The 14,510-nt window shown below is 53.3% G+C and overlaps 1 protein-coding gene across 3 annotated transcripts in view; it reads right to left on the minus strand.

Moving 5' to 3' along the window:
* Positions 1 to 698: 698 nt before the first annotated feature.
* Fbxo41 (F-box protein 41) overlaps positions 699 to 14,510 on the minus strand; it is a 33,421-nt gene continuing 19,609 nt past the window's right edge. For all 3 annotated transcript variants that reach the window (NM_001289675.1, NM_001001160.3, NM_001289674.1), the window contains 11 exons: positions 11,892 to 12,117; positions 11,345 to 11,418; positions 10,753 to 11,111; positions 9,526 to 9,767; positions 9,231 to 9,346; positions 8,981 to 9,133; positions 8,693 to 8,788; positions 6,519 to 6,637; positions 6,205 to 6,363; positions 4,326 to 4,441; positions 699 to 4,213 (listed from right to left, as the gene is read on the minus strand). In NM_001289675.1, coding sequence (NP_001276604.1) covers positions 4,151 to 4,213; positions 4,326 to 4,441; positions 6,205 to 6,363; positions 6,519 to 6,637; positions 8,693 to 8,788; positions 8,981 to 9,133; positions 9,231 to 9,346; positions 9,526 to 9,767; positions 10,753 to 11,111; positions 11,345 to 11,418; positions 11,892 to 12,117 — 1,723 coding nt within the window. In that variant the 3' untranslated portion in view covers positions 699 to 4,150. The remainder of the gene's footprint in view (positions 4,214 to 4,325; positions 4,442 to 6,204; positions 6,364 to 6,518; positions 6,638 to 8,692; positions 8,789 to 8,980; positions 9,134 to 9,230; positions 9,347 to 9,525; positions 9,768 to 10,752; positions 11,112 to 11,344; positions 11,419 to 11,891; positions 12,118 to 14,510) is intronic.

The raw sequence follows: 14,510 nt of genomic DNA on the forward strand, positions 1-14,510 counted from the left end.
TTGCCCATGCTGGCCTTGACCTAACTTTGTCTCCTGAGTAAACTGGGACAACTGGCTTATGCCTACCACCATCCCAGCTCCTGCTTCTGACCAGAGGCAGTTAGCTATCAGCACAGAAGACTGGCAGGATTTACCAGTGCCTCGGTTCTGCCAGCTGCCCCAAGCTAGAGCTGTAGCTCCAGTTATTAGCTGGAGGGGTCATTTCGAATAACTGAAGTTCTTGTTTCCTGAAACATCTGGGAAATGTCTGGGAAGTGACTAGAGAACCTCAGGAGCCTACACTCATGGTCAGATGGCCTCGAGGCAGGATAGGATTTGTAACCAGCTCGAAGCATGTGGCACTCAAGGATCACTTGTACAAGTTTCAGCCAGACGCCTGGTATGTATTTAAACAGGAATCAACACACAAAGCCTGGCTTCCTCCTACCTCAGTGTTGTTCTTAGCTGCAGAAAAGCTGGGGCTGTCTGGTGGGGTGCTCACCTAGCACGTGTAAAGTCCTGGGCTCAATTCCCAGGATTGCAGACTGATGCACACATGTACTCTGTGGCACCAGAGAGCTGGGTCAGAAGCTGAAGGCTATCTTCAGTATTGAGTTTGAGGCCAGCCTGAGCTACATTCGACTCAGAAGCAAAGGGTAGGGTTTGGTATCTCACAAATTTGGCTACATGCCACAGATTTCCTTTGGCCACACACCAGCTTTTCAGTTTCACCATCTTTTATTGGATACAGAACCAGAAATTCTGATGCCCGTGAATCCTTTTAAATACATACGATCAGATACATTCGGCAGAGGGCATCTGGGTGACATGGAGCAAAGTGCTGGGATGGCAATGCCTGGGTGGGGCAGAAAAGTGGGGCCAGGGAAGGCCCCCTGGGGGCTGGAGGTACAGGCACCACTTTAGAAACAAAACTAAAACCATAAGTTCCTGTCCACCCCTCTGCCTAGTGTGCATGGGGGCAGGTTGCAGCCTGGCTGTGCAGGGAGTCAGGGCCTAGGGGCCAGCTGTGCCCTCTTGAGCCACCTCAGGTCCCTGCCTGAGTTCCTTGCCAGGGCTGAGTAAAGACTTGGGGGTTCCAGGCCAAGCCTCCCCAGGGCTGTGATAATGGCAGAGGTCCAGAGCTGGCCTCCTGGTGGGGTACCTGCTTGATTGTCTGGCAGTCTCAGGACTAAGGCCCCAAAGAGTCGGGGAAAGCCTAACGGTCTGCTCTTCACCCAACCTTAAGCCTTGTCCTTGGGCAAGGACTACAGCTGAACTCACTTGTCCAGGTTATACACACACTACACAGTAATATATACAGAGAGAGATGCTGGCCTGAGCCAAGGCTGGATGAGAAAGCAGGGCCACCAAGGGCAGCGAGACTGCCAAGTCATCAAGCTGGTGGCTAGGGTAGGCCCCACCAGTGCTTAACAACTCCAGAGGGCACTGAAGTCTCACCTCTCCAAGTTCACCAGGAACTATGTCTTTGGCACCAGCTGTCAATTCTGGGAAGTTTTCCTTCAACATCGTGCCTTACAGAGACTGGGGTTGACAGCTTATTGCCTGTGTTCTGCATTCAAGATCAGGGCTGGTGACAGAGCAGCAGGCCTTGGGAAAGAGGCCTGTTAAGTTTCTGATGCAATTCCTGAGGCCGATTTAGCCTCTGTTAATGTTTTTTTTTTTTTTAAAAGAAAAGCCTAATTTTAGGGTACTCTCTCGATGGGTGGAAAGCTGGTGTTCTGGGCAAGGTGCATACATTTTTTGCCATAACTGTGGGGAAAAGCAGCCTGCATAAGCATGAAGTACTCAAGCCAAACCATGCCCCAATTTACACGTGCTGTTTGGCAGGGGATGGGAGTGGAAGAGATGGCAAGTGGCTGCCACCTGTGAGCCTTCTTCTCCATTGACCCAGTGCTTCTGGAGCAGGGCATGCCCACGCGAGTTTTCTGTGCCTTACTTAAGTATGAGACGCAGAGGGCTTCCCTCTTCCCTTTGAGTGGCTGAAGAAAGGCTGAGGTGCTTCTAAGGAAGCCAGGCACCCACCCTATCCCCATTGGCTCTGTGACTGCTCAAGATAGAAATGAGCACAGCACCCAGAAGCAGGGATGGCCCCCTTTGGAGAAAGCAAAGAAACCACAACTTGGAGACAGAGCTGCTGGCTCTCCGCATGCCTGAAGACTAAGATGCCCAAGACTCAGCCAGGACACAGTGACCTGTCACTTAGGTTGGTAAAGGCTTAGGTCTGCAATTTTCACTTTACTCACCTTTACTCAGAGCAAGAACACAGGTGAGACTTCTTAGGGGTAGGTTTCCCTGTCCGTGGGTCAGAATGCCTGGAACCAGCATCTTGGTCCTGCCTCCTGCCCTGATGGCTGTGCAACCCTGTGCACCCAGGCATTCTAGTGCCTCCCCTGCCCAGGGAGATGTCCAAATCCTAGGATTGTGAAACAGAAGCCCCTGCTGGCAGGCTTGGCCAGCTACATTACTTTGTGCTTTATCCAAGAGACAGGAAGGGCAGCACCTCTGGTCTTAAGAGTCACAGGGAGCAGGAGCTACATGGATGCAGCTGGCAAAACAACTGACCTACTAAAGGCAGCTGGGGCCCAAGTGCACCTCCACCTCCCTTCTGGGTCACAGAAGGAGAGGAAAGTTGTGCTGTTGCCTGTGACTCCTTGGGGACAAGGCTGGGGAGGTGGGAGTAACGGGAGGCAGCTGTGAGAGGTAGGGGCATAGATACCACACAGCCAAGGTTTCATGCAGGACTAGGCATGGAGTATCCAGCACTGACAGCCTTGGCATTTCAGTGTGTAAAGAGCAGGTACAGAGCAAGCCACGCAACTCAGCGATGATGATAAACTGGGACAGGGCTATAGGATCGGGGAGCATCGAGCTGGAGGCTGTGCAGCAATGGAAGGGACTTGTGTGGCAGCAACATACAGATGGGTTTGCACCCAGTCCAGGGTGTGGCACAGCTGGAGAAAACTGGCAAGAGGATCCCACCTTACAAAGGAGCAAAGAAAACCCTAAGATGTGGACGACAAACCAGGCGTTTGAAAGATCTGCCCAAATGAGGGCTGCCAAGACTCATGGCCTCGGCCACTCCACGTTCTGAGCAGAGGAATTCGGTTAGGTGTGCTCAGCCAGTGGGGCTTTGGTGACCAGACTTCTTGGGTACGATGCAAGGGCCGGCGACACCCTATCACAAGGATTCTCCTACTATAGTTTCAGCCCAGGACTGTAGAGACACAGGCTGTGGAAATTATTCCTCCGCCTCAGCACCAGGATCTGGCTCCTTGCCAAAGGCTTCTCAAGCCACTAGTTAGGTCAAGCAAGCTCCCCCTCCCCCAAACTCCAGCACAGCAGGTAGCCCGGGGTCTCCCCTCCCTTTGGGGATCTTGCCGAAATGCCTGGGTTAAGAGGTCCCTTCTCACTGTAGGGCTTTGCTGGGTCCCTTGCTCTCTGTGATCCCCGAAGCAAGGAGTTGTATAGAGACTGCTTTGAGCTTAGCTCTATATTGTGGTAGCGAGAAGTAGCCTCCTCCAACTGACCAGTACTTTACCTGCTGGGGAGGTGTAGGCCTCATCCTGCCTGGTGTACTCTATAGACATTTTATTTTAGCTTTTGAAATTCACCCTTATGGCCCTGCCTCAACTTTCAGCTAACCTTGTCCCTGGATTCCTAGGCTCGCCTAGATTATCACTGGAGAATGTGGACCTGGAAGAAAGGCCTTACAGAGGGCTCGGTCACGAAAAGGGGAGAAGAGTCCTCCTTGCCACGTCTGAGCTGCTTTAAGCCCCATCTGGCTCCTGACCAGGAGATGGCCTGCCTGAGCAGCTGAGGAGGCCCTGGGTGGCTACTGCAGATCCTCTGCGCAGTGACAACCAGCAGCAGGTGTGTCAGCTCCTTGCTGGCTGTACCAGCAGGCCATTCCAGCTGGGGATGTGAGGGGAGAGGTGTCTCAGGGCAGCTTCTTTCCAAGTCCCCTGTCCCGGGGAGGCAGTGCTCTGAGTCACCTGTCACTGCTGTCCCAACTGGACAGGATATTCAACCACTGTCTGGAACCTGGGGTAACACTAGGCCTCCAAAGGTCTAGTCCAAGCCAGGGCCTCTCCAGAGGTCCAAAGAGCACTTGGTGTGGGGCTGGCAGGTGCCCTGCCGCCCCTCACCCGGGTTAGCAACCACCTTCTACCTTGATGTGCAGAATCTTCGAGAAGCCAGGCCTCCGACGCAGGGCCTGCAGACAAAGGCCCTAAGTTAGCTCTCATTAGGTTGGGCAGGTAAACTGCTGCCACCTTCAACAGCCCCAGCCAAGGGGTCTTGTGTGGCCTTAAAAAGGCACCTCTCACCTGGAGTTTTGTCACCATGTCCTCAAACAGCTTCTGGGCCTCGGGACTGCTGGGCTCTTTGAAGTAATCTGCAATCCCAATCTGCACCACAATGGATTTAAGGTTCCGGCAGATGCCTGGGGAGCAGGTAAGGGAGACAGTGCTTGGCAGGGCGATGGGCTGCATCTCCTTTCACAAAACCAGAGCCCCACTGAGAAACACACCTGGGCCAGCCACAGGAACAAGAGGACCAGGCCCGGGCTGGCTGCAGCTCATAATGAAACATCGTAAGACAGGCAAAGATATCCTGAGAGGACAGGTGTGTGACAGCAAGCTGCTCACTGCCCTAGCAACTCCCCGGCAGAGGGGACAGCTGTGCCACGGCCTGGGCACTTGGAAGTGACTTAAGAGGGGCAGAGGTGTTGAACTGCGGCTGAGTGTTGAGTGGGTGAAAGGGAGGTGATCAGACAATGAAGCAATGGTTTCAATAACTAGCAGCCATGATGCCAGAGAGAGACAGAGTGAGGTCAGGAGCTAGGAGGGGCCAGGACAACAGGATTGGGGGGGGACTATGTAGTCCATTTAGGTAGACATGAGGCTGAAGGTCCAGGAGGTGATAAGGCCAAAGAAACAGGTGTGAAGGCCCAGGGCTGTCACCCTAGCTACTCAAGAGGTCAAGACAGGAGGATCATCAAGTTGAAGGTCTGTCCGGACAGCTTAGTGAGACTGTCTCAAAGTAAAAATGCAAAAAGGCCAGGCATGGTGGTGCAGCCTTTACTGCTTGCACGGGGAGGGGAGCAGAGGTGGATGGGTCTCTGTGAGTTTGAGGCCAGCCTGATCTAAGTTCCAGAGCACAGTCAGGGCTACACAGACAAACCCTGTCTCATAAAGGTACGGGTAGGGTAGGGGATGGAGACTGGAAGCATAGCACTTAAAGCACTTGGCTTAATCCCCAGTACTGGGGGAAAAATCATGGTCACCTCCACTTGGTCCTGAGAGGTGGACTACAGTGAAGGCTATGCATGATTGAGCAGATAGGATGATGTGGACAGCAGAAAGAGTCAGAGTGAAGTCCGTATCTCCAAGATATGTCTCTGAGGACTCACATGTATTTTAAGCTACCACCTAAAAAGTCAAAAGACAAGACTGCCGAATTCAGGAAGGGAAGTCGCATGTACAAGAGTGGTATCGAAACCCTGTCTGCACTCTGCCTGTCTGCTCTCTGCCTGTACCCCAGTGGGAGGCTCACACACACAGCTCTTGGTGACATTGTGGGCCAGCACAGAACAGTAGCCATCCTGTGCAGCTAAACAGTTGACACTAAATGCTGCCAAGCCTGGAGTACTTCAGAAACACTAAATGAGCCAAGGCAAAAACTCTGCCTGCCCCTGTACTGGCATATGCTGGTTAGAGCAGCAGGAAATAGTTACATTGCCTGCTAGAAGCTACAACTATCCCAGGACACCCCTCAAGAATTGGTCTTGTTGATTTTTCTGAATTGGAGAGACTCTTATCTAGTCCCTGTCCCTGTCTCCCCAGGTGTGTGCAATTTCCCCCAGCTGCAGGGTCTTTGGAGGAACCGGAGTAAGAAGAGCACTCCACCCGTGCAGCCACGAGAGGGTTGTCATCTGTGCCGAGACTTTTTGGTGGAACGGCTTGTTTGGGGTGACCCACACTCTATAAGTAATCCTCACCCATGTTCTGTAAGTAAGCCCAATAAACACCATGGTTCAGCAAGCTGAATTCTGGTAGCACTACTTGGTACACCACAGATGGCCCTTCTGGGAGGAGCAAGCATCTATCTGCATCACCACAGGAAGAGGGCACTCAGTGCTGCCGACTGGACTGTCGGCAGATAGGCTGTAGCCATACCCCGCAACCCCAAACCCCCATTGCTCACTGTTAAAATGAAGCAGGGCCTTAGGGGTGACAGGGGTGGCTGTGAGCACCAGCATCTCCAGTCCCTTCAGGCCTTCCCGGCAGACCTCAGCCGCCACCTCCTGGGTAATCTCTGACACGTGGTCCAGCTCCAGGACCTGCAGCCGCATACAGTTTCTTGCTAGGAGAGGAAGAAGATAGGCCTGGTGACAAAGTCCCCGGCCCCCCTGCCCAACCACCCAGGCTGCAGCCCCCAACGCTCGTGGGACTTCACAGGCAGCATCTCACCCTTGCCTGCTTCTTGTCTACATACTCCAACCCCAAGCAAAGACTCACCAAGTGATGCCAGGCCCTGTACCCCACAGCCGGCACCACCTACGCCCAGGGCCCGGAGGTGGGGCCAACAGCGTCCAATCATCTGCAGGCAACGGTTGCTGAACCGGGTGGGCTGCTGGCTGAAGAATGGAAAGTGGACAGTGGTCAGGGAGGCATCGCACTCCCAAGTGTGAGAGTCCACGGAGGATTCTTTTCATGCCTCAGGCCTTGCCAACAACCCAGCTGGCTTTTTAAGTCAGAAAGTAGCTCATCTCTGACTCTGTCCTCTCCCCTTTCACTACACCAGGCAGCTTCAGATTCCAGAGCCACCCAGAGCTGTAGACCAGAGCCCCACCCTGGTCTCTATTCACCCTGCACCTGGTGACCAGCTCCTCATTGGGCACCAGGTAGTTATCAAGTGTGCGTTACAGCCACGCTGTGGAATGCAAGGTGACAATGAAGACACAGCTCCACCCTTAAGAGCACACCCTGGGTTCTCCAACAACATTTGTCATCTGACCTTTATCTGCCGCTGCCACCTATCCTTGAACTAGAAGCCATCCTCCTGCCTCAGCCTCTCAAGTGCTCAGATTACAGACCACACCTAGTTTTTGATAACTTTATTACTTTTTTTCTTGTTGTTTAGATTTTTTTTTTTAAGAAGTGTCTGATGCAGCCCAGGCTGAGTGACTTCAAAGTCATAAAGCTGAGAAACCCTCTTGCTTCACCTCCCCAATAGCTGGGATGACAGGTGTGTACCACCATGTCTGGCTCAGTAAGTTTGCTAAAACTGACAATCGCCCCAATAGCTACCTAGTACTCTCTAGATGATATACACAGGCCTTCGTCCCCCCCTCCCCCACCCCAAGACAGGGTCTCTCTGTGTAGCTCTGGTTGATATGGTAATCACTCTGTAGACTAGGCTGGCCTCGAACTCAGAGACCCACCTCCCCCTCTGCTTCCCAAGTGTGGGAGTGAAGCTATATGCCACCACAACCTGGTGGCTCTGCATCTTTTACCAAAGCCTTCATGGCATCTCCCCACTTGCCTTCCCATATCACTGTCGGCTCGCCTGCCCTACTCACTGCCAATCTCATCCCTCAACATTCACTCAGGCATCAGTATCTCTGTCATCTGACATGCCTGTGGCAGCAAGGACACAGAAACGGACATTCACAGTCTGCCTTGAGAACCAAGTCTAGCAGAGGAGCTTGAAGTACAAATTACTACAGAATAGAAGCTATCAAGAGTCAGGATGGGGGGAGGGGGGCAATGGGAACCAAGTAGGGACCATAATGGCAGACTCCAATAGTGATAGTGTGGGAGGAGCCGGCACGCTGGGGAGATCACTGGGAAGGTAAGGGTCAGCACACAGACAACCTGGTAATGTGAGGAAGTCCCAAGCATAGCAGGGGAAGATTCACCCCCTGGCTTCTCCCACGACAATAGACTTATTCTTGTTTTGAGATGGAATCTTGCTAAGCTGCTCACAGAGGTCTCAAACTCACAATCTGAGCACTGGAGTAGCTGTGACAACAAGTGTGTGATACCGTTCCCAGGATCTTCTTTGTTATTACTGACTTCCCTGACCTGCCTATACTATGTCAGGATATTGTTGGCTGAACGCGTATTTAAAAAGTGTCTATGGACAGGATGCCGCTGAGCCAGTAGTAACAGCTCTCATAATCAACACTGATTCACAGGGTTGAGTGGCAATGCCAGGCTATTAGGATGGCTCAGTGGGTAAAGTCACTTATCACCAAGCCTGATGACATAAACTTGATCTCAGAGACTCACATGGTGAAGGGAGGGAGGGAGGGAAGGAAGGAAGGAAGGAAGGAAGGAAGGAAGGAAGGAAGGAAGGGAGGGAGGGAGGAAAAAGGGAGGGAGGGAAGGAAGGAAGGAAGGGAGGGAGGGAGGGAGGGAGGGAGGGAGGGAGGGAAGGGAGGAAGGAAGGGAGGGAGGGCTCCTATAAGTTGTTCCCTAACTTCCACATACATACCTAATTCCCACGCCAAAATATGTAATAAAATAAATTTTAAGTGGCACTGCCAGCAAGCCAGAGTAAGACTCCAGGTTTCCTATTACAGCCCTGCTCCTAATTAGCAACACACTGATCAGTAACAGCTCGGTCCTCAGCCCCAGGCCAGGCCCACTGCTGTTCTCTCCTTAGCCACCCCCTTGCTTAGACTTACCAGGGGTGAAGTGGCGCCACCTGGAGGGAGACAATGTCTCTGCAGCCTGCACCCAGGGCCCAGATCACCTCATGGCCGACGGGGTCCGTGGCACTCCTGTGGAAAAGCCGAAGCTCAAGTAGCCCCTGTCCCCACTAAGAGGCAAGACCATGTGGTACCTAAGACCATGTGGTACCTAAGACCATGGTACCTAAGACCATGTGGTACCTAAGACCATGTGGTACCTAAGGACCTTGGGAGCCCAAGGCACACAAAGGGTGAGTTGAGCTTCCGGAAGAGAGGACCCACCTGTAGGTGACAGCCTGCAGGGCACGGCAGTAGCAGCTGGCCAGCCAGAGGGACCGGTCAGTGAGGATGTTGGGGCAGTGGGAGATTCGCAGGATCAGCAGGTTCCCACCAGCTGCCTTCAGCAGGGACTCCAGCCCTGCTTCAAGGCAGCCCCTGGGGATGACCAACAAGGTCAGGGAATTGCTGGTGGTCACTTCCTCATCTGGGAAGCATTCCCAACCACCCACCCACCGACCACCGCAGGCCTCACCGGGTGCTGCGGGCATACTCCTCCTTGCTTTCCTTCTTCCCCCGCTGCCGGGGCTTCAGGTTCTGTAATGTTAACGAGTGAGCCTGGGTGCACCACTGAGCCAACATCGCCAGGAACTGGGAAAAATCAAGTGATATGAGTAGAGGTCTGAACTGGACTGGCTGGCTGGTGATGGGTTAGCCCTGAGGAGGAGGCACTGTGACAGCATCTTGGGGAACCGGGGCCGAAGGGGTTACTAGTCTTGGGCCAGTTCTGCTGCACAAAGTTGGGCTCCCAGGAGGGCAGGGGCAGGCACCTTGGAACAGACTCGGGCATTCTCAAGTAGCACTCTCGTCCAGACAGCGGGATGGCGGGCCACAAAGCGCCAGTCCCGACAGACCTCTGCTGCATGGAGCAGTGTCCGGGTATCCAGGTAGGTGAAGATACAGAAGAGGGCAGCTCGCATCTTGAGGATTTCTGGGCTGATGACCTCATTGGAGCGTGAGGGGCTACCTCTCTCCACCCGACGGCCTCGCCCGCTGCCTCCTTCAGGACGTGCTGGAGAACAGCAGGGTCAAAGGAGACAGTGGAGAGTAAAAGACCAGTCAGGGTTGTGGGTGAGGAGCCGGGGAAGGGCAGGACCTGCATGGGTGAGTATGAGACCTCCCACACCACTGGGGACTAGCCTCCTGAGAAGACAACATGGCCTCTGCCTTCCCTTTCTTTACAAGTACCCCATATTTTGCTGATTGGAAAAGGGAGTTGTCTGTTCCTTTGTCACACGCCCAAAACTTTGCAGACAGGGTCTCATGTATTCCAGCCTAGCTTTGAACTCAAGCCCAGAATGGCCTTGAATTTCTGTTCCTCCTGAATGTGCTGCCCAAGTGCTAGAATTACAGGTGTGCACCACCGTGTCCAGTTTTAGGGGCTGGAGCCTGAAGCCACAAGGATCTAGATAAGCACTTCACTGTCTTCTGAACCACCCACACTGCCACCCCAGAGACTTTCTATTTGTTTGTTTGTTTGTTTGTTTGTTTGTTTGTTTTTTGGGTTTTTTGGTTTTTTGTTTTTTTCAAGACAGGGTTTCTCTGTATAGCCCTGGCTGTCCTGGAACTCACTCTGTAGACCAGGCTGGCCTCGAACTCAGAAATCTGCCTGCCTCTGCCTCCCCAGTGCTGGGATTAAAGGCGTGCCTCACCACGCCCGGCAAGACTTTCTATTTAAGGGCCACCCTGACTCTAACCCTTTAAGCCTCCCATATAAGTACAGAGCTACCCCCTCAAACCCCTGCTCTGCGCCAGGTGCTTCAGAGCTGAGAATAAACACTCAGCTCCTCTTCCTGCCTGTGATGGAGCCCACCATGTACAGACTCCTTAAATGGGGCATTCTTAGGTCCCTGCAGGCCCACCCTGTCACATAAACCCTAGCTCCAAGCTTGAAGGGTACTTGATAGGTAAGCAAAAGGAAGGGGCCAAGGGTTACCACCTCTACCCTGTGTCCCCTGTGAGAGGCTGCGTTGCCTACTCACTCTCTCAGGACTTACCAGAGAGCCGGCAGCTGTTCAAGGGGCCAGCCACAGCAGGTCCAGGGCGTGGGACATCTGAGGGTCCTTCAGCCTCTGACTCAGTAGTTCGGGAGCCCACATCCGAAACGTCACCCTCCTCCCCCTCGGTGCTGTGACGACGAGGTCGGCGTTGCCAGTTCTGGATGGCCTGTCGTCTTAGGCCTGAACTACGAGGGGCCTGGGACCGCTCTGAACCACCGTTGGTAGCCTGGGCCCGTGAACCCAAGCCCCCAGGGCCACTGTCCTCCGAGGGCCCTTCCTCTGGCCGGGGCAGCTCCAGACTGTCACTGTCATAGCAGCCTGAGCTCTGGGATGCAGCTGGCACACGACTGGAGGCCCTGGGGTAGGTGGGGGAGTGCATACTGAAGGCTGAGGACTACCAGACTGTCCCAACTCCCCACACTATCCTTACCACCAGCTATGGCTAGCTTTCCAAAAGTTCCCTGAGCATGGAAAGCCAGACTGGTGACAACAGGGGGCGTGGGCACAGAAGGAGACAAGCCTCTAATGGGCCAGCAGACTTTCCAGGGTGAGGGTAGGCTGTTTGGGGTGGGCCAAGCCCAAGGCTTACCCTGTGCTGGGAGAGGAGCCATGCCGTGATACGGCGTATGTGCTTGGCACAGCTGAGCCTGCATGATGTTCTCGCTGCAGCCCCCAGAGTGGAAGAGAAAAAAAGGATGGGCAGAGGAGGCCAGAGAAGAAGGCAATTGTGGGAGAGAGAGGAAGATGGAGAGAAGAAAGAAAGGAGAGAGAAGAAAACAGTTGGGAAAGATGGACGAATGGACGGACAGACAGACAGTCCAGACAGGCAGGCTCCCAAATTCCCTCCCAAGCCACCCACCCAGCATCCCAGGGCCCAGCTTGTGACTCCTGGGCTTTCATCTGAAATTCGGAGAAGGACTTCTGAAGGCTGAGGCTACAGAAGCTGCTCTGTCACAGCCTCAGAGCCTGCACTGCTGCCCTGCCGAGAGTGCATCTCCCTCCCACTTTAGACCTGGGGCTGCCTCTATGGTATAGGCAAAGGAGGCAAGCTGGGGTGGTGTGCGGGATGGCTGTGTGTGTGTGGGAGGGGGGTCACAGGAGCAATGAGAAGCCAGGGCAGGTGCGCACTCACTCACCATTCTGCCGGGGCCTCTCACCCCAGGCCCCGAGGCACTGCCCCCACCTCCTCTGCCCAGGCTGGCACTGGGTGTGCTGCCACAGCTGCTGCTGATGACCTGCAACTGGCGCTCGGCCCTGTCTGCACGCTCCAGGAGCTCCTCGATGAACTGTTGCAGCCGCAGCTTGGCACTGGCCTCCCGAGCTGCCGTCTCCTTCAGGAACTGGTCGATCTGCACCACCTCCCTAGGCCGGGAGCAGTCTCTTACCCCAGGTCCCCAGCCTGACTGCGCTCACACCTCCCGTTGGAGGAAAGCGGCCAGTGGGGAGAGAGCTAACAGTGGCCCAAGGTGTTTGCTCATGATCCCATAGGTAAGGCCCACCACATCCTCCTAACCCCCCTCGCCCCTCTCCTCTCCCAACACAAACAGGCAGACACACAAGCCACACAGTCAGTCCAGGACACCTCTGTTAATGCTGTCAGCTTGACAGAATCTAGAATCACATACGAGATAAACCTCTGGACAAATCTGTGAGGAAGTTTCTGGATTGTGCTAGTTGAGGTGGGAAGATCCACCCTAAATTTAGGTGGCACCGTTCCATGGGCTGGGGCCCCAGCCTAAACAAAAAGCTGAAAGCAAAGTGAACAGCAGCCTCCATCTCTCTGTTTCCTGGCTGACAGGATGTAAACAGGGACCCCACATGCCTAAGATCACACCATTCCTGCAATGATAGAGTGCTTCCCCAAACCACAAGACAAAGCACACCTTTTCCCCTTCAAACTGCTTCCAAAATACAAACTTTTATTACCCGTGGCTGGAGAGATCACTCAGTCACTTGTTACTCTTGCAGAAGACCTGAGTTTGGGTCCCAGCACCCACATACTGGCTCACAACTGCCTGTAACTCCCATTTCAGGGGATCTGACTCCTTCTTCTGACCTCCGTGGGCACCAGAGGTCACATATGCACACATAATACACATTCGCAAAAAAAAAAAAATAGCAAAGATAAATCTAAAACAAAAACTGTGCTCCCACACCATCAGAGGCCGGAGGGCGACAGGAAGGAGAGACCCTTCCACCATGAGACCCAGTGAACAAACTGCCGGCATTTTAAACTATGTCAGCTAATCTGTCAGGGCAACAAGCAAAGTCACTAAATATACCGAGTCTTCCCTGACACAGTCACCTCCAGACACAAGACCCCTATACACAAAAAGCAGACTTTTCCAGTTCCCTGTGGCCTCAATACACTGTCTCCTCACAAAGGAACATGTCCAGCCACATGGAAAGCCTCATAGCAATGAACACATATCCTACAAAGCCCAACACGTTCCTATGTATGCACTCATATTCACTCTCAGGCACACTCATGCTCTGAAATACACCAAGAACCATGGTGGCTCAGACCCACCAACCTGCTCAAACACATGCATGCGCTCTAGAAGCACCAAAATGAAGGAGTCCCATCAACTCATGCATAGAGAACTCCTATAGCACCCGAGGTACCACCTCCCAGCATCCAAGGGGTACATACAAACACGGCACACTCAGTTACCCAAGTGCTCACTTATCCCCACCTGCATTCAGCTGTTCTCGCATCCATTCAACACCTATTCCGGCTGCCAAGCACAGTCTGGGACACAGGGAAAGCATTGCTAAACAACAAAAAAGGAAATCCCGTGGATGGAGCTGTCCCTCGGCCTGTGGTGCTGGGTTGCATAGAAAAAAGCAAATTGAGCAGCTACTGTAAATGCTCCTCCTCCGAGTTTTGAAAGCAACTTGAAAGGTAGAAAGGTGTGCTTTGTCTCTGTTCCAGTTCCTACCTTGAGTTGCTGCTCCGACTTCTCTTTATGATGGAGTATGAAGTATAAACAAAAATAAACCCTTTTCTCTTTAAAAAAAAAAAAGGAAATCCCTGACTGGGCTGAGCTTATGTAACAGTGGGAACAAGCACAAGGTCTGATCCTATACAGCTCCTAAGGCTCCCATTGAGACTAGAGAAACAAAGGGGAAGGCAGGAAAGATAGCTGTAAAGGGACAAAGATAAAGGAAAGCTAACGGTGGCGGTGCCTGGCAGTAATACCAGCAGAGGCCGGAGGATCACGAGTTCGAAGGCAGCCTGGGCTACAGAGGGAGGGAGTCTGTGTCGGGGGGAGGGGGGGAGGGCTGTAGATGGATCCAGGAGGATGAGGAACACGAAGTTTGCTGATGACACAGTGGCTGATGGTGGAAGTGGCAACCTGACCCTAGTGGGTAGGTTCAAGAAAGATCTAGAAAGACAAGCAAGGCCTTCAAGAAAGCAGGAGCACAGAGGTAGAAGGTCGAGAGAAAGCAGGTTTATGGTACCTCTTCCGTCTTTATGGAAGGGATGCAGTTGTGTCTGCATGCTTTGACGAAGTACAGGGCATGGAGAACTGGGGCATTTCTTTTAGTAGGCTAATGGGAAAGATCTGGTACCAAAACGCAAGCACTGCCTGGCCTGGATATCAAAGGCGAAGAGATACTTTTCAAGAGTGGGCACGGGCCTAGCAAACACAGAAGTGGATGCTCACAGTCAGCTATTGGATGGATCACAGGGCCCCCAATGGAGGAGCTAGAGAAAGTACCCAAGGAGCTAAAGGGATCTGCAACCCTAT

This window comes from Mus musculus, chromosome 6 (assembly GCF_000001635.26).
Source record: "Mus musculus strain C57BL/6J chromosome 6, GRCm38.p6 C57BL/6J".
NCBI classification, from domain to species: domain Eukaryota; kingdom Metazoa; phylum Chordata; class Mammalia; order Rodentia; family Muridae; genus Mus; species Mus musculus.